Here is a 22,549-nt window from a genome sequence, read left to right as displayed (position 1 = left end):
ACTATTTATATCTCAGGAAGCAATCTTTACTGCAGTTCCCAACCTAGTAAAATCTGTCAAAAATTTTCATTTCTCGAGAAATGTCAACATTTTCCTGCAGAGTACCATTTTTTCTTTCCTGCGCGCTTTTCGTGAAAGGAAAGTTTATTTCTTCTTGTTGTTCCTGAGTACTTCCTATTCAGGAAATATAATTAAATAATCAGTCTCGAAAGAGTTAATGATACGATTAATGGCAGCAAGCAGTTCAGCAATTTTAGCGGTTAGTGAAAATGATTACGCGACTGGATTATTGTACATCGCTTCTTTCAACTGAATGTTTAATCTGGGGACAGGATGGGTTCCTACAAGGATTACTAGGTCACGCATCCTATATATCTTCCAGGAAAATGAAACTACTGCTGCTCTTGGTTACTGCGCCGCTAAATCCAGCGAAAGTCTACAATTCAGGTACGACAAGAAGCAATCTTCGGGATTTATAGTGTTATATGCATAATCATCGATGCGTTCTTTTTTTATTGTAGAGCCAGCTAATTGTGTATATACTGTTACACACGTGAAGATTAAAAGGGTGTCTTTATTAATTGAGGTAGAATATAATCCAGTATATAAAATAAGAAGTTGCGGTACAATAATACCAATTACGTTTTTTATGAAAAGATATACTTTTCTTCCGGGGATCTCTCCATATATCAAAGTGCTTCTTCGTTGTGATTGAGAAAAGCCTTTAAAGTGGGTTATTTCTCAGTAACAAGGTCAAAATATCAAAATAAGGAAGAAACATATCCCTAGTAACTCAAAAATTATCTAGAAACCAAAATTTATGTGATGTTGTCTAATTCATGAGCGCCTGATCACACGAACATTCCCACTACAAAAAGCATCTTTTTCTTCTTCACTGTCACTTTCACTAGTCGTTTCTACATCTTGCGTAGATGTACTGAAGGTATTCACCGCCGTAGCTGAAGATGACGAGGATCGAGTGGATGGGGATGAGTGATTAGTCTTGCCTAGTTCTAAAGTTGAGAATAGTTGTTCGCCAATTTTCCTTACTTCAATAAGTTCATCATCTTCTTTCTCTTCAAGAACGAATTCTTCGGCAAATTTCTTTTTATTCTTGTCTGATAACATATGAGTAAATGATTTTTGTTGTTCTCTAACATTCCAATTCAATAACCTGCTAATACTATCTATAAACTCTGTATTGGAGTGCTGAACCGTTTGGAAAGCATATGGACTTGCTGAAACTGTTATAAAATCGCCTTGCCTCAATTCCACTCTTCCTTTACCATCAAATGATGCCCAAGAAGTTCCTCTTGACTGTGTAGCAACTTTGACTTTCAAATTACAACTTTCGGGTAGAACTATTGGCCTGAAGCTTAAAGTATGGGGACACACTGGTGTTACTGCAATAGCATTTACAGTTGGGTATATTAAAGAGCCACCTGCGCTCAAAGAATACGCAGTTGAACCTGTAGGTGTAGCAATAATCAAACCATCAGCCTGTGCCACTGTCATCAAACAACCATCACCATATAATTCCAAGTTGGAAATAAAGGGGCTTGGACCTCTATCAATAGTTACTTCATTTAGAACGTGATGTTCATCAACCAATTCTACGTAGCAAATTTTCTTACCGGTGGATGGATCACGCTTAGGTTTGTGCCTTCGATATACTTTACAATGCAACCTCATTCTTAAGTTTGTCTTTATTTTATGATTGATAGTATTTCTCAAAATGGACTTGAAATCCTCGAAATCAAAATTGGTTAAAAAACCTAGTGAACCCAGGGCAAAAGAGATTGTTGGAGGAACATATTTTTGAAAGAGTGAGGATGCAAATAAAACTGTCCCATCACCTCCCAAAGTAATACATAAATCAAAGAAAAAGTCATTCTCTTCAACAAATTCCTTGTTCCAATATCTGATTCTTGAAAGTGTACAGTTTGAATCGGTACAAAGTTCGTTAGCGGCAAATTGTTCAGAGTCTTTGAATATATCCTGCACATAGACATTAGTACTTGGATATTGAGTCAAGATCCATGCAATCATTTCTCTATTTAAGTAAAGAATGGACATATCATTAAGCTTACTAATAATAATCAAATTTTCTACGGTGAGATTGACTTTTGTCTTTGAAATATCTTTATTCAGCATTCTGATATTGTGTGCAGTAGATGCAAATTCAAAATGACTCTTACTTGCAGCCGGTAATCTACCATCTTTAGTGGCAGTTACATTATTACTGTGTGATAATTTCCGAATCACCGATTTTGCATTTTGAAGATTATTTATAGTTTTTAAATTTCGTAAATCGTCATGATACTCTTCATCATCTTCATCGATGATAGCAATATCATCATTGTTTAGAGACATTGACGGAACCGACTTGGAAGATATGTGCTGCATTAGCTTCAAAGTTTCTGCTTTGTCATAAACGCTATTAGTAGCACTTTTCTGATTCACCTTTGTTTCATTGCTTCCTCCGCTGGACAAGGCATCAGTAGATGCAGAAGTGGAAGTGCTCTTTAGCTTCATACTACCTGAGCTTTACTTAATTATAGGTTCTGTTCAGGGACTCAAAACGTCTTTTCAAAATAGGGTGCGTAAAATGGGTAAATCGATAATATCTAGCTCTGATCAATCTAGTTAGCAATGTTCTTGAGAATTTATAGAAAATGAAACTTCTAGTGTTCTCGAAATATCTCACTTCAAAAGCTAATACAATAGTTACTGGCTCTTTGAATCGGTAAAGTAGTAAATTAATCAAGGATTTGTTGAATTTTTTCTTGATGGCTTCCGTTTTTTATACAATAATTTTCGAAAATCACTGCCCGAAGACCTTTTATAGTGGGAACATGACGTTATTCAAGACGGAGCAGAAGAAGTATTTCTCTTGCTGGGACTTGCCATCTAAATCGAGGCTAGTGATCATCCTGCTTGGTAGATTGGTTGGTGTCATAGCTTCTGCGAGAAACTCGAACCATTTTCGTAGCTGCCTGATTGCCAATGCTAGGCGATGAGGAATCGTACTGGCCAAGATCTTGTACAGGAGCTACTTATGAGCCAAATAAAGACACTGCACTGAATCACAGGGCATGTTATGTTTGAAATGTCTTCTTGAAATTATAAAACACTATATAAATACTTGAAATGTCCGCTTACATGGCCTTGGACAGCTTACAACTCCAATTGGTTCCTTCTAACAATGGTAAGGATGCACCTAAACACCAGCCTAACTCATTATTGTTGATTGTTTGCGCGGTTCTTAGTTCTCTATGTAATGGAATATCATAACCCGTATGCAATAAGGAGACCTGGAATGTTAAATCCTGACAGAAATGTGGATCATTTTTCAATTCTGCGATTGAGCCATCGATGTTAGCAAATGCACTCTCCCAGACTTCTTCACCATTGCACACCATTCTTGATAGATCATACAATTCATTCAAAGTGAATGATAATGGCATACCTAGTGGACGAGTTCTGTCATAAAAGTAGGAGAAAATGTAAAGATCACTAGTTTCCTTGAAAGTACGAACCAAAGAAGGTTGGTGAACACCATTAAATGAACAAGGTGGTTGTGAACAGACAGCATCCTTATTCAAGATGCTATCAGCAATGAATCTACATTGTGCGCCCGTTGCAACCTTTGGCCCTTCAAAATCAACGAGATATGTACTACCGTCCTCCAACTTGACTGTCTCTTTCAAAGCAGAAACACCAGGTGGTAAACACGGAGAAACCAATTGGTGTGTTGTCGTGGTATCACCCTTAGTAATCTTGTTGTCTTTAATAGCAGTCTCTACAAGAACAGCGTTTATCTTGTTTCTACCTTGCATTAAACCATAGCCCAAATGGGAAAATTGGTATAATGAATAATCGTGTCCACCAAAGGATAGATCATACTTGTATTCTCCTTCAACCATTTTTTCATTTGGAGGAAAACTTGGTTCGAAAACAATTTGTGTGGAACCTCCACCTAAATCGAAAACTGCAGTAGTTGGTAATTTATCACCTTTACTGCCAATGTTACCCAACAAATAATTGGTGGTAACCCATGCATAGACACCTTCTTCTTCACCGCTCATAATAGAAATCCCATCACCTTTGACAACAGCAAATGGATAATCGTTCTCTAAATGTGATCTGACAGCAGCTAAAGTTTTGTCACTCTTGGCTTCCCCCAAAAGTCTCAAACCTGCTGTGGCTTTCACTGCTATTGGCGTACAGCTTCGCTTGTCAAGTGGAATTACATCTAGAGCCTTTTGTAGTAAAGGATCTAAAGAATTAGCGGCACCGATAGAATCTGTATCAAAAGATGATAGACCAGGCTTTAACATATCAAAAGTTTCTTTCACTAAGGTTGGTGGGGAGGTACAAGTGTTAAATTCATAGATATGAACACGGGAACCAGTGGAACCAGCATCAACCATGATAACAAACTGCGTGTCTTTTTCATCACAGTTGGCACCTGTAGCTGATTTCAACGCATTTGTTAACTCAGGATTCTTTGAGTCTGTCTTTTCATCAGCAACGAAACCAGATGTGTTGGAAATAGGAAGTGCGGAAACGCTATCATCAGCTTCGTTTGGATTCTCTAGTCTACTAATACCAGATGCAACCGATCTTGAAATATCGATGGATGTCGGTGAATTAGATGATGCTTTCAAAAGTAAAATAAGCATCACTGTAGCCAAAGCGGCTATCAGGACACGGTAATTCCTCAACAGACGTGCCATAGCAAATTTAGCAGACAGTATGTACGCGTTACAATCCTGTGTCTTCAATTTAAGAAATGACTGTATTTCATCATAAATGTTTCTTCGTTATGTGTTTTCTTTTTCTTTTTCTTCTCGAGAAATCCAAAGAGCTGCAAAATAGCAAAAAATTCATAGACTATAGTTACAAGTTAGTTAAATAAAGTTTATATATATACTTACGATTGCTGAGTGGAAGGAGAATGCGAATCATGAGAAGAGAGCTTGAAAATGCTATTCATTGTGCTTCTCGATAGTAGTTTTGACATTTTTCTGCCACTATTAGCGTGTTCTTCATTAGCCGCATCGTTACCTTCTTTCTTCACAGAATCACCGGAACTCACCGACGCATTAGTAGCTTCGTCGATTACCATAGATGGTTTGCTTGTGCTTTTGTGTCTCAGCGATAGTTTATTGCTCCAACTTGACCTACTACTACTATTGCTCTTATTTCTCTTATGACGTTGAGCGTCACTGCCCGACGACGTCTTGCGAGGTGATTTGGTATTATGCCACATGAAATTGAAAGAAGGTGAATGGAATATGGTTGCATCATGGTTAGCTGCCATTTCGTCACCTTCTGTGATTGTCTCGTCGGGATTAACGTTGGTGCTTTCGCTAACGGCCAAGGGATCAAGTTCAGTTGATTGGGTTGCGTAGGAGTCATGCAGTGGTAATGCGAGATTTATTTGATGATTGGTATCCGTACCATTGTAATAAGGACTTGTGGTGAATCCATCAACACCAAATGGTTTATGAGAGATACTTGAGCTCAAAGTGGTGCCATTCATGGGTGTCTGCATCGACGAAGGAGATATAAAGACATCGTTGTTGTACGAGGAAGGTAGTGGACTCCTTAATTGTTCTGGAAGCTCTTTTTTATGGTTGTTACTACCGCTAGCATTTCTCTTTGGATCTGTCCAGTAGCTGTCTAATTGATCTGTAGTGAATACTTTTGAATAATTGCTAATAGATTCAGGATATTCTGTTTCATCATATATAATATCTTGTAATCCCATAATTAAATGATTAGCATCATCATACTCAAAAGTCTGATCCTCCTCATTTCTCTGTGGTTGAATAGGAGCTTGTGGGGATGAAAATCCCCAAGGATGTCCAATGGTATCGTCATGTAACATGTTTGGGTTGTTATTGCTTGGTAAAAATGATGCTGTGTTGGAGCTCATAGGTGACAAATAACCTTGCTGACTCGAATTCGATACAATTAACGACGGATTAACTTGATTTAAATTTGATGCAGCCGCATCCTGGTATTGAGGACTATTATCGCTAGAACTAACATTGAATGCTGAAAGTAGCGGTTTAGCAGTTTGACCTCTTTTACTGTTCAAAAGAGCTAGATTTGAGCTTGAGTTTGATGTAGCTATGTTTGGTAGGAAATGTGGAGGCGTCGCTTCAACGGGTGCGTTATTGTTAACAGCATATGGTTGCGCGTATATAGTTGCCTTTAATCGGTTGTTTTGTACCATGATTTCATTGAACTTATCCTGTAAAGAGCTTATTCTTTTGATAAGATTTGTTTTGGTGGATTTCCATAGATATTCATTATTATTATCAATTATCAGTTGTTCATTAATTAGTTTTCCCAGCATACTATTTTCATTTAGTTTCGACAAATGATCTTCTCCCTTAACATTTGATAAGCCAGTTTTTTCGTTGGAACACTCATCAAGTTTCTTTAATATACTTGTCATTTGATTACTATTGAATAAATCATTGGAGGAAGGTTTATTTAAATCGTCCAAGGTCGTTGAGGAAGAAGTTCTTTTCAAGACATTTAATTTCTTATTTTCATCATCTTTGAAAATAATCTCTTCTTGTAATGCTTTTACTTTATCATCCATTTCCTTCAGAGAGTTAGTTTTATCATTAATCATTTTGTCATATTTTTCTTTAAGATAATCCAAATTTAAATCGTCTTGCTCCAATTCATTCCAACGATCAATGTCGTTTTTCATTTTAGTAATTTTGGTTTTAGAATTCTCAATTTTTTCCTGCAATTTTTCAAATTTCAAATCAGATAATAATTTTGAATTTTCTAAAGATTTAATATTTGATTTTAAAGATCTTTTGAATTCAATTTCATGAGACCATTGGATTTTTAAATTCTCTAGTTCTAATTCTAAACCTAGCTTGGTATCTCTGAAATCATTGGCCAAGACATTTTTTTTTGCCAATACATCATGTAGATACTCTTGTGAGCAAATCAAAATCTTCTTCAAATCATCAATTGAATAATTTTCCAAATCTTTCAAAGAGGTCAAATTTGTGTATGTATTAGGATTTGAGTCGTTACTTTCCATTACTGGAGAATCATTTGAAGGTGTCCTAGTTACCCTTGAAGTCACTGGATTACGTCTCCATTCTCTATCTTTCAAACCTGATTCTTCATTAGTATACTCAACATTATTCTTTTCTTTAGTCATACAATAGATGGATGGAACTTTATTGACAAATCCCATATTATTTACAGTAATGAAATCCAATTGGTATTGCGTTTGCGAAGTTAGATTCGTGATAGAGCAACATGTGTATAGTGATTTTGGATTGTTTGGGAATATAGCAACCTGTGAATTGTTCATGTAGAGTAAGAAATATGATATGTAATTGTCAGAATTGTTTATTGTGGGTTCATTTTCCCAATGTATCGTTATTGAAGTCGACGAAATCTTGTCGATAGACACTTTAACGGCTGGAGGGGTCTTTATATTAAGAGTATTGACGATCTCAGAGACAGGAATGGACAGAAATTTGTATAATCTGAGGAGCAGCCACAGGATAGCCAACGATATGCAAAATGAATGTAGCGTCATCGTTTCTGCAGGTACAAAGAAGCAGCAAAAACTCTATGGGCAGCAAGAAAGCAGAGAAGGATAATATGAACAGGAAAAGCTTCTTGATAGGGTTGGTCTCTTGTCTGAATCAAATATGGTCTGTTGAGAGTAGTTTGAAATGCTATTATTTGTCCTCTTCAATATTGAATTTTTCACTATGCGATATTTGTAAGAAAAATCGAAACCAGTATATATTATGGTATATAGTATGTGAAGCGTCTATATATTTACAGCAGCACATATAGGAGATGCGTGAAGGCGTAGTGAATGGGAGTTGGACGAATGCAATTGGGAGAAAAAATGACCTATTCTATCCTTATTTGAGGACGAAGTTTGCGCCTCTCAATTTCAAATACTCTTGATCAATACCGGATGGCATTGGTTTGATGACAGCTTGATAGATTTCAGAATTGTGGTATCTGAGGTTGTTTGTGGGGGACTTGTAATTGCCTTTTAGACCAGTAATATCACAGTATTTCTTGGCTGGCCTTAGAGAAGGCGGAGCGTTCAAAGTGAAATAGGTGACGTTGACTTTGGGCTTGACTTCAGAACTGAGCACTGCATTGATTCTTTTGTTTTCATCAGAGAGAAGTTGTTTCACTGATTTATGTCTCTTGTTAACTTTCTTGTAATGCAGTTTTTTTAATGGTGTATTAACGTGATTTAGCTCTGCAACTTTCCTTAGAAATTCGAGTCTTTGATCACTAGCAGCAGTGTTTCTACCAGGAGGAATGGCCATGGGTGCGTGAGCGTTATTGTTTTTAAAGTAATGGTATGTTCTGGATTGGGAGAGTGGTGTTCCTGGGCCTTTTCTAATGGTTCTTCTTGAGTTTCCGCAATTGAATTATTTCGCTGTGGCAAATGCAATGCCACAGAGTACGGCAAATGCCACGAGTTCATGCCACAAGAAAAAGGGTCATTGATGCCACAGCCGGGTAAACATCCACACAAACTCGTAAACCTCCATCACGCACCACGACGCGGCACCGTCAAACACCCGAAAGGGCAAAAAAAGAAAAAAAATTGCCTTAAAAAGAAATCGATGACGAGGATCTTTCCTGTTCCGGGAAGAGCCACCTCCAGTTTCCGTATTCGGATATTCATTTGCAGAAAAAGGAACGAGAGCATCTTTCTCTGCCCGTCTGCCTAAAATTGTCTCACCTCAGCCTGAATTTGAGCAAAATTCTACACTGAAGAAAAAAATATTCCCGTGTGGAATTTCTCGCTGCCCCGCCAGGAAAATTTCCACTGCCCGCCTGGAATAATTTTCCCACCAAAAGGTTCCAAACCGCAAAAATTTTTTTTCAGTATTACAAATTACGTTCCAGGAACACCTCTCATCTCTCGAAAAAATTACTCATTCGTAAAAGTGTACCCACTCTGTTATATATAAATATCTCATTCTACACAACACTTAGATACTTAGTAACTGTTTTCATTAAATTTTACTTCTTCTTTGCTTATCCTCCTCATCTATCTATATTACACAAACTATACAATGACTACTGAAGTTATGGATTTACCTCCAGAATATGTCTCTCCTGCTAACGATTTACGTTCAGACACTTTCACCACTCCAACCCCAGAAATGATCAAATACGCTCTTTCTGCCTCCTGTGGTGACGCTGTCTATGGTGAAGATATCGATACCGCAAGATTAGAAAAAACTGTCGCTAAATTGGCCGGTAAAGAATCTGGTCTATTCTGTGTTTCAGGTACTCTTTCAAATCAAATTGCTTTAAGATGTCACCTATTCCAGCCTCCTTACACCATCCTTTGTGACTACAGAGCTCATGTCTACACTCATGAGGCTGCCGGTCTAGCTATCTTATCTCAAGCTATGGTTGTCCCTGTTATTCCTTCAAACGGTAACTACATGACTTTAGAAGATATCAAATCTCACTACATCCCAGATGATGGTGATATTCACGGTGCCCCAACTAAAGTCATCTCTTTGGAGAACACTCTACACGGTATCGTCTACCCATTAAAGGAATTAATCAGAATTAAAGGTTGGTGTTTAGAAAATGGTATCAAATTACATTGTGATGGTGCCAGAATCTGGAATGCTGCCATCGCTGCCGATGTTCCACTAAAACAATACGGTGAAATTTTCGATTCCATCTCCATCTGTCTTTCTAAATCTATTGGTGCTCCAATGGGTTCTGTCTTAGTCGGTGATTTGAAATTCATTAAAAGATGTAACCATATTAGAAAACAACAAGGTGGTGGTATTAGGCAATCTGGTATCATGGCGAAGATGGCTCTTTACAACATCAACACTGACTGGAAGGCAAGATTGGCTTACTCTCACCGTCTAGCTGCTAATTTAGCTGCTTTCTGTAAAGCAAATGGTATCCCATTGGAATCTCCAGCTGACACCAATTTCGTCTTCATCGATTTAAGAAAAGCTATGATGGACCCAGATGTCCTTGTCAAGAAAGGTCTTAAATATAACGTCAAGTTAATGGGTGGTAGAGTCTCTTTCCACTACCAAGTCTCCGAGGAAACTTTAGAAAAAGTTAAGTTGGCTATCCTAGAAACTTTCCAATACGCTAAAGAACATCCTTTCGATCAAAATGGTCCAACTCAGATTTACCGTAGTGAATCTACCGAAATTGACATTCATGGTAATGCAATTCAAGAAATTAAAACTTACAAATACTAAGTTTGTTTTAAAATTTACTTGAATTTATTAGCATAAATTACAACTTCATCATTTTCAATATCGTGGCATTGTCGGTATAATTTTAGTCTTATATCTTACGAGGAGATATTTTACTTTTAATTCAATAATATTCTTTATCTCCTTTTCAAATGGGTTTATAAAACTCGAGTTCGTATGAATTTCAAACCAGTACATTTGAGGGTCAATAGTAATTACTTATATTCTAATCAAAAACATAACCATTTTGTTAGTATCTTTAACTTCACATGATTACTACCTTATTACCGAAGGACGAAAGTGGTTAAGAACAGAAACTCCATAGGGTTTCTCTTCTTGAATCGACTGATATGTTTGACTCTTTTGGCAATACGAACCATCCAATTTCTCGATGCTTTTACAAAGTTAAGGTAAATTGCAAATTGCACACTTATATATACTCTACATAATTTGGGCGTTTCATCAAAATACATGATGATTAGATACCCATACCTTTATAATTTTAGCATCATTTTGGATTCCAAATTTTCATCTTTTCAGCCATCTCACACTTTCTTTTTATCTCGATGGAATTTTTCACACTTCACCACGGCAACGGGAACGAGAGGAAACTTACGCAATTTTCTAGATATATAATAGCTTTAGTAATCATATTGTAAATATTAAAGCTTTCGATTATTCTACAATTTTTATTTGATTAGAGTAAGTTTTACAATAGTAAACCCCGTCAATCATGTCTGCAGTCGTTATCATAGGTTCAGGTTTAGCTGGTCTCACCACCGCCAACGAATTAGTCTCAAAAAATATTCCAATTATCTTAGTCGATAAGGCCTCCTCCATTGGTGGTAACTCCATTAAGGCCTCCTCAGGTATCAACGGTGCCCACACAAAGACTCAATTGTCTCTCAACATCGAAAATGATTCTCCAGAATTATTTTTCAATGATACTGTCAAGTCTGCTAAGGGTAAAGGTGTCGAAGAATTAATGGACAAATTATCCAAGGATTCCAAACATGCAATTGAATGGCTACAAAGTGAACCATTCAATATCAAATTGGACTTATTGGCTCAACTAGGCGGTCACTCCGTTCCAAGAACTCACAGATCTTCAGGCAAGTTGCCACCTGGATTTGAAATAGTCTCCGTTCTTTCTAAGAGATTGAAGGATTTGGCTGAATCAAATCCTGATTTAGTGAAGATCTTCTTGGACAGCAAAGTCGTTGATGTTAAAGTTAACGCACAAAATGAGGTCACTGGTATAGAATACGAGAATAAAGATGGTGAAAATAAGACTCTTGATTCTAATAAGGTCGTCTTCTGCTCAGGTGGTTTCAGCTTCTCCAAAGAAATGCTTTCCAAGTATGCTCCAGATCTAGTCAAATTACCAACCACTAACGGTGCTCAAACTACTGGTGATGGCCAGAGAATCTTAGAAAAATTAGGTGCTGATATGATCGATATGGATCAAATTCAAGTCCATCCAACCGGTTTCATCGACCCAGCTGACCGTACCTGTGCTTGGAAATTCTTAGCTGCTGAAGCTTTAAGAGGTCTTGGTGGTATCTTATTGAACCCATCTACTGGTAAGAGATTCGTTAATGAATTATCGACCAGAGATGTTGTCACTGATGCCATCCAAACTCAGGGCCCAAAGGAAGAAAATAGATCCCTATTAGTCATGGGTGAAGGTATTTACGATGTCTTAAAGAACAATTTAGATTTCTATATGTTCAAGAAATTAGTTAAGAAGGTAACTTTGAAAGAAGTTGTTGACAATTTCAAATTACCAATCACTGCCGAAGAATTGGCTCAAGAATTGACACAATACCAAACCAACTCCGCTGATCAATACGGTCGTGCATTAGTCACCAAGAACTTCGGTGAAAATATTAATGCCCACACTAGTGTATTTATTGGTGAAGTTACACCAGTCGTCCACTTCACCATGGGTGGTGCTAAGATCAACAGCAAGGCAGAAGTTGTCAACAAGGATGGTTCAATTCTTGCTAAAGGCTTATACGCTGCTGGTGAAGTTTCTGGTGGTGTTCACGGTGCTAACAGATTAGGTGGTTCAAGTTTACTAGAATGTGTCGTCTTCGGTAGAACTGCTGCAGCAAGCATTTCAGAATCTGCTTAAACAGATCAACTCTATATATATGTATCTACATAACCTCTAAAATAAACTGATAACAAACTATTATGACGCTGTAAAGTTTGGCATGCCAGGATCACCTTGAAGACCAGCCTACGCATGTTTGGAATACACTTTTATGAGGTGAAAGACGTTTGAAATGTGACCTGCGCAGGAGTCGGAATGAGGCGATATATTCTTGAAATTAAATTTTAACTCAAGCTACCGATAGAAACATAATACTATTACACTATCAACATTAAAGGGGGACACTACAGATGGGGCCCAGCTTTGTTTCAATAATAAACGAGTCTAATGAACCTGTGCTAATATACATTCCAAATCAAGGATCAGTTGAGGTCAATGAAGTACTGAAATATAATACTTTTTCTAACATCTCACTGGATTATTTTGAAAGTCCATTGTTTGAGGCCTCTGCAAATGATAAGAACAAGATGATCAAACTACTTTTCAAACTAGAACATGTGGCTGTATATGGTATGCTGATTAAGGCAACCGGCTTGAAAATAATAATTGGGTTCAACGATAAGGAAGGCGGCGATAGTAATGATGATGAGATTGACGACATTTTCCAAAAAGTCAAGAAGATTTATTTAAGAGTAAAATCTAGTCCATTCGTAGACATTAATAATGATAACAAACAACTTGCCAATTTATTGGAAAAAAAGTTCGATGATGAATTTATTAAAAGCGTTATATCACATGTAGATCGACTTTAAATATATATTATTTTGCATTCAAGTAGTCATCTGTATAGAAATCCTTAAATTTACTGGATTGATTTATCTTTTCTAAGTTTCTAAAGGTTGGTGCACTCAGAGCCTTATTATCCCTGAATAATAGCTTATTATCCCTGTCAAATATTCTATTAGTAATTTGTGGCCTGTTCGAGACAATACCGGGATGTCCATTCTCTTTGAATTCATCAGTCTTGTACCAGTCGTTACTATCGATACTTGCATAAGAGTGTGGAATCCATTGTGGATTGTTAACTTTGAAATGTGACAACAAGACAGGGTCTATCAACTCATAATCTAAATTTCTATACTCCGTAATATTGAAATTAGTTAGAAAGAAGGTTCGATAATCTTGAACTATGTCATTTATCACAGATGTAGGTAAAAATATACTATTTCCAAGTTCGTTTATGAATTTGTTCAGTTTTAAAAAATTTTTGGTTGATTTCTCGAACTTATAGTAAGTAAGTGAGTATACGGTAGAGTTTCTCAAGACGGAAATTTTACTATAATGATTGAAGTATTTTCTTGTTTGAATATTATTTTTCAACACCAACCATGTCATTTTTATTAATTCAACACAGACAACAGGTAAATTCATATCATTTAAAATTGCTTGCAATTCAGAAGTGCTGTCCATATGTTGCTGACTGGAATTCTTTTGATTCAAGTAATTTGAAATAATACCTTCCAAAAAATTTGCAAAAGTCGATTGTTTACTCAAAATCTCCTTTGCTGACATATCAATACTACTAGGATATTCATACCTTTTCAGTAAAGTTAGATACTCCTGCATTAACATCAACTGTTCCGAATTTGTTTGCCATGTCGACAATAGCGCCACAAGTAATTCATTTAGTACATCATGAATATATTCTCTATTTTTATCGTTTTTGAACCTCTTTTTTAAGAAGCTTACGAAATGTGTTCTAAAATTTTTATACTGGGTAGGTAACAACTTATGGGCCCTTTGATATACTTCGATAATATCGCTTATGCCATATTCATTTTTAGAAAGCCACTCGACATATCTTATCCAGTATTCTTCGACGAAACAACATGGTATAAGGCATCTTTCAAAGACAGACGTTATTATTGTATTTGGTTTATTGTTTAGTATCAGAAAGTCTAGGTAGAATTGCCAATTCCGGACTTCATTTTCATTTAATGGAGTCAAATTGAAGAAGTTTTGTTTTATCTTACTCTCAAACTTCCAAATTTCCGTCACTTGAGTTTGGTTCAACCTGACATCTTTCTCTAACTTTTTAATATCGGCTTGCATACCATTAGAAATCAAAAGTTTCTTAAATGGTTCTACAAATTTTGCATATTGGTGTAATGGGATCTTGACAATTTCCCAGTAAGTTTCAATCAATTCTTCAGTTCTTTTAAGATTAGAATAATAGCCAATAACTAGATCCCAGAAGGGATGAGAATAAAACTGATTCCCCAATATTCTTTTAGCTTGTTGTATCTTCGCTTGAATTAATTTATCCTCTTGTGGATAATTCACTATCAATACTCGCAGATAATCGCACCAGAGTTCTAAGGAATTCGGAAACTTGGTCGTTGCGGTCTCCAGAGTCTTCAAAGAGACTTTGAGATCATGAAACTGGTATTCTATAGCAACAAACTTTTTCCAATATCCAAACAACAGTGGATATCGTGCAAGAATCTGTGTGAAAATTATCTCAACGCATGTCTTAATGTTGTGATTGGGTGTAGGATACCTTTGAAGTAACTGCTCTATGTTGCGTAGAACTGTATTCAAAGTATTGATGTCCTCCCAATTAATATCCTTGTATGAGCTAACAAAATCCGGGTTTTCTTTTATAAAACTGGGATCTAAAGTTGCCAGTGCATCTTCTGTTCTTAAGTTCTTATTTTTAACCACGAAAGCGTCCACCATCGATGATTTATGCCTTCTTTCACTTTCTGCTTTTAATATGATAAGTTTACTAGTTTAGAATTCTAATTTTTCAGATATTGCGATGAGCTATATCTGGCTGTTTGTAGCAAAGAGCATCATATCTCAAAAAAACCATACTACAAGATGCCCTCTAAAGCTCGGATTGCTTTGCCACAAGTGGATGAATGGTATGTGCTGTATCACGTTTTGGTAATTACAGGTTTAATGAGAACTGGGACGCTGCAGGAGCGACACACTCTCTGATGGGTAGTGCATTCCAAGAAGTAGTAGGTACGAACCGAGGCTATTGCGAGTCTCGAAAGTAATGCTAAAGAGGCTATTTCGCCATGATTATGGTGCGATATTGCTTATATGTTGTCTTTGTTTTTCATTAGCAGAAGTAAACATCTCTTTTACTGATGTTGCATAATTGTTTCAGATTAGGACTCCAAGGCAGTCACATTGAAAACCGCAATCTGAGCACTCCAAAACAACGCAAATGATCTAATTGACGGTTTTCTATAAAATGGTATGCTACTTCGTAAACCAAGATCCATATATCTCAGACCGACGGTTGCTAGTCTGGTTCTGACATGTGGGGATATTTGCTATTTAACAACGAATGGAAGTATCCAATAAATGGGAAGAAATTTGACGAGTTAGATCTTTCACTATATCGAAGTGCCAAGAGGAAAACTGTGATTAAATACATTGTTATTATTTGGTGCCAATGGTTTTTACAACTTACGTTGTTTCTTTCCGATGTGTACACATGCATTAAATTGATAGCATTCAACACCTGGTCCAATAACTATGTCAAACCATTTCTTTCCTTTAAGATAACAAGATGGTTGTTCAGTGGGTGCATTCTTTTCTCTATAGTTTTGCTGATTTGGGAATTGATCAATGGGATTAAAATCTTGAAGACACAAAATATTTCGTTTGCTTACATTAATACATGTTCTAAGACAATATATTGTTTGACTAACTATTCAATTTACTGCATCTTTGACAAGATAACACCGAGTGGTGTGTTCCAAAGGTTGGCTTTTTTCATTTATTTCGAATTAAAAAGCTCATTTAGATTGTTATTTGCTGATTCACCAAGACAAGTCATCAATGGTCTGACGTTATGGTCAATTTTATTGGCAGACAGCAATTGGAGTTCACAAGCAAATGGTACTAGTAGTTTAAATGGCCTGGATTCGATTCATGGCATAATAAAGAGGTTCAAAACCATTGCAGAAAATAATTCTGAGGAGGCAATCATATTGGCATGCATGACCGTTTCATTTTTTATTTGGTTTCTATTCATTGTGAAATTTTTCTTCGCCATATTTTGTTGTTTCATAATATATTATAAATTACTACATGAGTTTAAATTCAGTAGTTTGAAAGAGTATGTGTGTATAACAATAAGTTATAACATTGATTATTTGACTGAGAAATATAAATTTAAGAAATTCTATATGGAGGTTAACACATTGGCAAATGAAAAATATCATGGAAATTTCGAGGATGATTATGAAGAGACTGATGAGTCTTTCATGTACGATACCTCACATTTTGATGATGAGATGATTCGAAGTAGTTTGGTCAAGACCCCCGACACAATTCCCAGCTATTACTATGATAACGAGCACGCTCTGAAGACGTCGAATACAGATATGATGTTGTGGGAGTATCTGAAACCAAGAAGAAACAATACACTGACAACTTCTTAGTGGGGAAGTAATATATTCATTTAAATTTAGATAATATATATTCATTAAAGATTTTTAGATTATTACGATTACATAGACATAAAAGGAAAAAAAAGAGTATATAAAAACTGTATTTTATAATAGGTAGGTGATAAAAAAAAGTTTGGTTGATAGTGTTCTTATTTTTGTTTCTTTGCTTCTTTGGACTCTTTCTCTTTTTCTTCGAGTTCCTTTTCTTGGGTGTATACCTCTTTTCTTAATTTAACTAAATGCTGCATTTTTTCATTTGGTTCAAAGATACCGAATCTTCTGAATCTTTTGATTTCTTCATTCATTAAACCAATATCATTGTTACATTTTTCTAAGATTGATTTCAAATTGTTTTCCACTTCAACATAATATTCTTCACTTAAGATGAATTTTGGATTTTCACTTTCAATAGTTTCAAAAGTTTTTCCAGTGAATCTTTCATTTAATGGAGTTTGGAAACCTTCGCCAGCGTGTAATGGCATACCTGGTGCGGCAGCAGATTTGATAACACCTGCTCTGTAGGCTTGAACGATGCCTCCGTGTTTCTTAATTGTATAATTGTAGAAACTAGCTTGGTATTGATCGTAACTTGCCTTTCTTGAACCGATCCAACCAATTGACTTCAATACGTCCTTGATTCCAGCGTTTCTGTGAGAGATTTCGAAATTTCTTAATTTGTAAATTTTTAAGGCGTTAAAAGTTAATGGATTAGCGACACCGATCTTAAATAAGAAAGTTAACATTGTAATTTTCAAAATATGTAAAAAGAAGAAAGCCCATTGAGCAAGTACAGATGAGAAATTTGGTGCGATTTCTTCTCTCAATTTATCAGCCAATTCAGGTTGGTCAAGATAATTGTCTAATAATGGGATAACTAATCTTGAAATGTTGTTAGTTAGACAAATACCTGGAGTTGGGGAAATAACGTCTGGTAAATCGGTATACAACCAAGCCAACATAATAACAGCGAAGATTTTGACGTATTTACCAGAATATTTCCACTTTGGAATGATCAATTGACCTGGCCACAATTGATCAAATAAAGGTTTTTCTTCATCCAATTTTTCCAAATATTGTGGTTCAGCAGCATCATAACTATAAAGCAGACAACCACCTTCAGTGAGATACCCTGGATGACAGGATTTGTAGTATTCGTAAGGTTGCCATTCGTGGAAAATGGAAGGTCTTAAAACCATTATATCTGAAAGGTTTTTCATACCAGACTTATTTGGTGTAGTCGAAAAGATTTTCTTAATCTTTGAGTTTATAGTATCTTCATTTGAGATTTGGAAAGCGTAATCATTTTCGAAATCATCATTAAATCTGAGATAAATTTCCATTGTGAAAAGAGTTGTATGTTCTTGATAAAACCAAATAGATAGATAAGGAGAGAATAAATTCTGAATAAAAGTAGTTGTTACTATAAATCTAATTGAATTTATAACAATTTATACTTTTAATGCAACCAATTTTTTCGTGCAAAAGATTACAAATAGCGGGGTTCAAAGAATTATTAATTTTTCCTTTCCTCTGTTGACTTTTTTTGTTCTTTGTCCTTCTAAATCTGACTGTTTTTTTCTTCTGAAAAGTGTCCTGTTGTCCTTTGGGAAAAAAAATGATATGATTAATTTTTTTTTTTTTTTTTGGCGGGCGCGAAAAAGTAAAAAAATTGTGGGGTAATTGTTACCCGGTTGGTGATCGGGTCGGAAATGAAAGAAACTTGCCCTAACCTGGAGGGGTCGGAAACCGGGCCACTAAAGTAAATGACCTAAATAAAAATGAAAATAAACCCTGTCTGCAATGCTAGCCCTAGAATGTATGGGTCTCATTAGATTTTCCAAGGCAATAATCCATCGAGGTTTAAGAAGGAAGAAAGCTACTATTTATCAAGAGTAGCAGTAACGTGCCACCGTTATCAACCGCTGCAATCACACATGCTCGTACAGGAATCTGATATCCATCTATACCATCTCACCCTACAGAGACAATCCAACTATACGCTCTCGTGTACGGGACATTTTGTGGACCTGGTAGAAACTCAAGTTAAACAACCAAGACCTCTACAGTTGTTACTAGCTACGGAGACGCACGTAGAACTATACGATATATCCACTGGTTCCTTCTCCAAGATTTATCAATGGCCTATCTTTGCCACTTTGAAAACTATGCAATCTTTTAGGCCAATAAATTCGAAATTTAATTTTATCGCCATAACTTCAGATGCTGGTAATTTAACAATTTTACATATAACAAAATCACACCATTCATACAAACTTACGACACTATACAATGAACCTATAACCAGATCCGGGATAAGGAGACTCGCGGCTATAGAATACTGCCAAATAGACCCAAGATCTAGATGTCTAATGATTTCAGCCATTGAAAAATTCAAATTTGCATATCTTTTAAACTATAATGAAGTCGATTCCAAATTGACAATTTCATCACCATTAGAAATTATTAGATCAAATTATATAACGTTATCTCTGGTGGCATGTGCTTCAAATTTTATAGATAATCCAATCTTTGCATCTTTAGAAATTGATTCCCATAAAAATTCACATCTTATATTCTATATGTTAGATTTAAGCCTAAATCATATCGTGAAAAAATCAGATTATACTTTACATCCATCTGCAAATTTCCTCATGGATTTACCTGATTTAGCCAAATATGGCATATCTACAAATATCCTCGGTAATGATGAGCAATCAATAAATTCATTCGTCATTGTCGGTTTCAATAGTTATATCCTTATTAAAGACCTGAATGGCTATTATAACATCAAGATTAGCATTCCAAAAAGAGAAAACTCAACTCATAATGATAGTAATGACCATCCCGTCACCATCATATCAGGCTGCCTTCAAACTGTAAAAGATGGCTTCTTCATCCTTTTACAGACTAATGTAGGTGATCTTTTCAAACTAAAAGTTGATCCCGATGAAAATGATAGAAATAGACCAACAGTATCATTTACCTATTTCGATACCATCCCCAGGAGTGAACAACTACATATTTTCAAAAATGGGTATCTTTTTGCCAACTGTGAACTTCATGATAACTATTTACTACAATTTGAAAGCCTGGGATCTGATATTCAAGAGATAAACGAGTCATTCAGCCCAAATTTGCAATCATTGGAAAACCTAGCAATTTCTGACACTCAAAAAAATTTAAATCCACTTTTACCAAATACAATAAATTTAAACCAATCCACTCCTCTTGTTTTGACTCAAAAATATGCAAATGACGACAGTATTAGACATTTTTCCAATTCAATAGATTTCGAAGATTTTACATCGTCAGATTTACCACTTAATCCACAAAATCTTTGGACTTTAAAATTAAACTCTTCCGCATTTCATGAACTTCTGGTCCTATCTTTCCAAAATTCAACAATGCTCCTCAAAGTGGAAAATGATTCTATTGAAGATATGAAATTTCCAGATTCAGTCCCTTTTATCTTGAAAAATGATAAGACAATTCATGTAACAATATTAAACAATATCTATATCATTCAAGTCTGCCATAACCAACTTGTCCAAGTTTCTACTTCTGATTTCAAGCAAGTTTCGTCGTGGTTTCCTCCCGCTGGTATACACATCATAGCTGCATCATCCACTCATAAACAATTGGTAGTCGCACTTTCCAATAATCAAGTGATCTATTTCGAAATGCCAGGTGAAGATAGCACTCTTGTTGAATCAACAAAAAAATTACAACTATCAACTCGCGTCCTCACTCTTTCGTTAAGATTGGACGTAAATAAATTCAGCAAAAATCTAATTGTCGCCACAGATGATGCATTAATTCATATCGTGTCATTAGATCATGAAAAGAGTGAGGATGAATTTTTGGAAATCACCTCTTTTCAAAAATTACTTGGTAACGTTAGTAGTATCACCTACATTGAAGATACTATTCATTTAGGTTTAGATAATGGTGTTTATATTCGTTCTAAATTTTTCGGTGGGAATAACGACCTTATTTCAGATGTACGCACCAAATATCTTGGCAATAAGCCAGTAAACTTATCTATTCTGCCAAGAGCATATTTAAGACAGAATGCTGAAGAAGAAACTGAAGAAGACAACGAGGAATCAGGTATCAATGATCCAGAAAAAGAGTCAACGTCTTGTGTGGTTATACATTCAGAAAATACCTGGGTACATTATAACTATGATAACCTGGAATATATCAGGCCTGTTTCTTTTAGTGGTGATTATAAAAACTTGAAAAGGATTTCAGAATTTACTACAACAGATATCAAATATAATGGATGCTGTGCTCTCTCAAACTCTGGTAAACTTATCATTGGTAGGTTCAAGACTTTTATTTTCAAGAATAATTGGTTCAGAATTGACGAAAGCAAAATTTTGAGGAGTGACGAGGTTCAAGAGGATGACGAAAATGGAAGTACTGGCGATGACGAAGAGGAAGAGGAATTGAACCAAAAATTCACAATGTCAAATTTCATAAACAAAACAACTCTATCTTTTAATGGTTACACTATATTTCTCGAAAATTTCAAAGATACAAGCGAAAAACAGTGCAGAGTGTCCATCATGCGGGCACAATTTAAAGAATTCCTCAACAATGAAGGTCAGTCGAATAGCGTATACCAAACACTACCCAATGTTAATGTCTCTTCAGCAACGACGCTGAACTTCTCCGATAAAACAGTCCATTTGATTTTATCCACTGATAAGGGAACTTTACTAACCTTTGAACTATCATTGAAGAAAGAAAATTATAAATTGTTGAAAATGCATGAGACCCTTATTGGCGAGAAGGTCTCGACTATAATTCCATTCAACAATATGCTATTGGTGCCACTCTTTGGAAGTCTAGTTCTTTACTCGTTAGGGAAAAAACAGCTTCTGAAGAAGTCTATCACAAAATTAATACCCTCGATAAGGAGAGTTAGTACCTTAGCGAACTGGGAGAATTTAAGAATTGCAGTTGGTGATAATTATGAATCAGTTACTGTATATGAATTTGATAAACAGTCGAATGAGTTTATTCCTCTCGCAGATGATACTATTAAAAGATCAGTTACTGCACTGGCATTTCTAGATGAGCTGACAGTTATTGGCGGCGATAAATATGGGAATATCTGGACGTTAAGACTGCCCGAAGATACAGACCCAGTAAATACGGAGATAAACAGCTTCAGAGATTTACCTAAAAATATCATGGAATGCCCTTTCAAACTAAAATTGAAAAATCACTTTTACGTGAATGATATCCCTATGTCCTTTCATGTTATAGAGTCATTACAAAGATCGGACAGAGTTACAGTTCTTTACTCGGGTTTACAGGGCACAATTGGTATTTTTATTCCAATTCTTTCCAAAAATCAAATCAAGACCCTCAAAAGTTTAGAAACGTCGATAGACAACTTGGAAATGGCTATGCTCGATTTCAGATCCGATAAGAAGTCTAGGGACGATGAGGACGATTATGCCAGTGTAACTGAGGAAAGAGCGCTCGTCAGCAGAGACAAGGCAAATGAGGTCATTGAAGGGTCATACTCAACGGTAGGAAGGGATCGTTTCATATACAGAAGTTATTATGCCCCTGTCAAGCACGTTATTGATGGAGATTTGTGTGAGACTTTCATTGATTACTCACAGATCGAACAGGATCTCATATGTCAGGATATTGGTAAAAAATTCAAACCTTTGGATATCATTCGAATGATAAATGAAGTTAGGACTAATTATATATAAGGA

At 35.9% G+C, this 22,549-nt stretch overlaps 11 protein-coding genes across 11 annotated transcripts; 5 read left to right on the top strand and 6 right to left on the bottom strand.

Moving 5' to 3' along the window:
* Nucleotides 1-837: 837 nt before the first annotated feature.
* YEF1 (NADH/NAD(+) kinase) lies at nucleotides 838-2,535 on the bottom strand (the record flags this gene model as incomplete). The annotated part of the gene is made up of 1 exon (XM_003957289.1): nucleotides 838-2,535. The coding sequence occupies one exon, from the start codon at nucleotides 2,533-2,535 to the stop codon at nucleotides 838-840; it is 1,698 nt and encodes a 565-aa protein (XP_003957338.1).
* Nucleotides 2,536-3,158: 623 nt separating this feature from the next.
* On the bottom strand, nucleotides 3,159-4,739 carry GDA1 (guanosine diphosphatase; the record flags this gene model as incomplete). Its single annotated transcript, XM_003957288.1, has 1 exon — nucleotides 3,159-4,739. One exon carries the CDS (start codon nucleotides 4,737-4,739, stop codon nucleotides 3,159-3,161), a length of 1,581 nt encoding a protein of 526 aa, XP_003957337.1.
* Nucleotides 4,740-4,936: 197 nt separating this feature from the next.
* GTA1 (Gta1p) lies at nucleotides 4,937-7,591 on the bottom strand (the record flags this gene model as incomplete). Its single annotated transcript, XM_003957287.1, has 1 exon — nucleotides 4,937-7,591. The coding sequence occupies one exon, from the start codon at nucleotides 7,589-7,591 to the stop codon at nucleotides 4,937-4,939; it is 2,655 nt and encodes an 884-aa protein (XP_003957336.1).
* A 337-nt stretch (nucleotides 7,592-7,928) lies between these two features.
* Nucleotides 7,929-8,351, bottom strand: IES6 (Ies6p; the record flags this gene model as incomplete). Its single annotated transcript, XM_003957286.1, has 1 exon — nucleotides 7,929-8,351. The coding sequence occupies one exon, from the start codon at nucleotides 8,349-8,351 to the stop codon at nucleotides 7,929-7,931; it is 423 nt and encodes a 140-aa protein (XP_003957335.1).
* Nucleotides 8,352-9,110: 759 nt separating this feature from the next.
* Nucleotides 9,111-10,280, top strand: GLY1 (threonine aldolase GLY1; the record flags this gene model as incomplete). Its single annotated transcript, XM_003957285.1, has 1 exon — nucleotides 9,111-10,280. The coding sequence occupies one exon, from the start codon at nucleotides 9,111-9,113 to the stop codon at nucleotides 10,278-10,280; it is 1,170 nt and encodes a 389-aa protein (XP_003957334.1).
* A 730-nt stretch (nucleotides 10,281-11,010) lies between these two features.
* On the top strand, nucleotides 11,011-12,414 carry FRD1 (fumarate reductase; the record flags this gene model as incomplete). Its single annotated transcript, XM_003957284.1, has 1 exon — nucleotides 11,011-12,414. One exon carries the CDS (start codon nucleotides 11,011-11,013, stop codon nucleotides 12,412-12,414), a length of 1,404 nt encoding a protein of 467 aa, XP_003957333.1.
* Nucleotides 12,415-12,686: 272 nt separating this feature from the next.
* On the top strand, nucleotides 12,687-13,148 carry TCA17 (Tca17p; the record flags this gene model as incomplete). Its single annotated transcript, XM_003957283.1, has 1 exon — nucleotides 12,687-13,148. One exon carries the CDS (start codon nucleotides 12,687-12,689, stop codon nucleotides 13,146-13,148), a length of 462 nt encoding a protein of 153 aa, XP_003957332.1.
* A 7-nt stretch (nucleotides 13,149-13,155) lies between these two features.
* PRP39 (Prp39p) lies at nucleotides 13,156-15,075 on the bottom strand (the record flags this gene model as incomplete). The annotated part of the gene is made up of 1 exon (XM_003957282.1): nucleotides 13,156-15,075. One exon carries the CDS (start codon nucleotides 15,073-15,075, stop codon nucleotides 13,156-13,158), a length of 1,920 nt encoding a protein of 639 aa, XP_003957331.1.
* Nucleotides 15,076-15,668: 593 nt separating this feature from the next.
* On the top strand, nucleotides 15,669-16,799 carry PRM6 (pheromone-regulated K(+) transporter PRM6; the record flags this gene model as incomplete). Its single annotated transcript, XM_003957281.1, has 1 exon — nucleotides 15,669-16,799. The coding sequence occupies one exon, from the start codon at nucleotides 15,669-15,671 to the stop codon at nucleotides 16,797-16,799; it is 1,131 nt and encodes a 376-aa protein (XP_003957330.1).
* Nucleotides 16,800-16,957: 158 nt separating this feature from the next.
* Nucleotides 16,958-18,148, bottom strand: GSF2 (Gsf2p; the record flags this gene model as incomplete). Its single annotated transcript, XM_003957280.1, has 1 exon — nucleotides 16,958-18,148. The coding sequence occupies one exon, from the start codon at nucleotides 18,146-18,148 to the stop codon at nucleotides 16,958-16,960; it is 1,191 nt and encodes a 396-aa protein (XP_003957329.1).
* A 594-nt stretch (nucleotides 18,149-18,742) lies between these two features.
* RSE1 (U2 snRNP complex subunit RSE1) lies at nucleotides 18,743-22,546 on the top strand (the record flags this gene model as incomplete). Its single annotated transcript, XM_003957279.1, has 1 exon — nucleotides 18,743-22,546. The coding sequence occupies one exon, from the start codon at nucleotides 18,743-18,745 to the stop codon at nucleotides 22,544-22,546; it is 3,804 nt and encodes a 1,267-aa protein (XP_003957328.1).
* Nucleotides 22,547-22,549: the final 3 nt, after the last annotated feature.

This window comes from Kazachstania africana, chromosome 5, assembly GCF_000304475.1.
Source record: "Kazachstania africana CBS 2517 chromosome 5, complete genome".
Lineage (NCBI taxonomy): Eukaryota > Fungi > Ascomycota > Saccharomycetes > Saccharomycetales > Saccharomycetaceae > Kazachstania > Kazachstania africana.
This window is presented reverse-complemented; position numbering and strand designations above follow the sequence as displayed.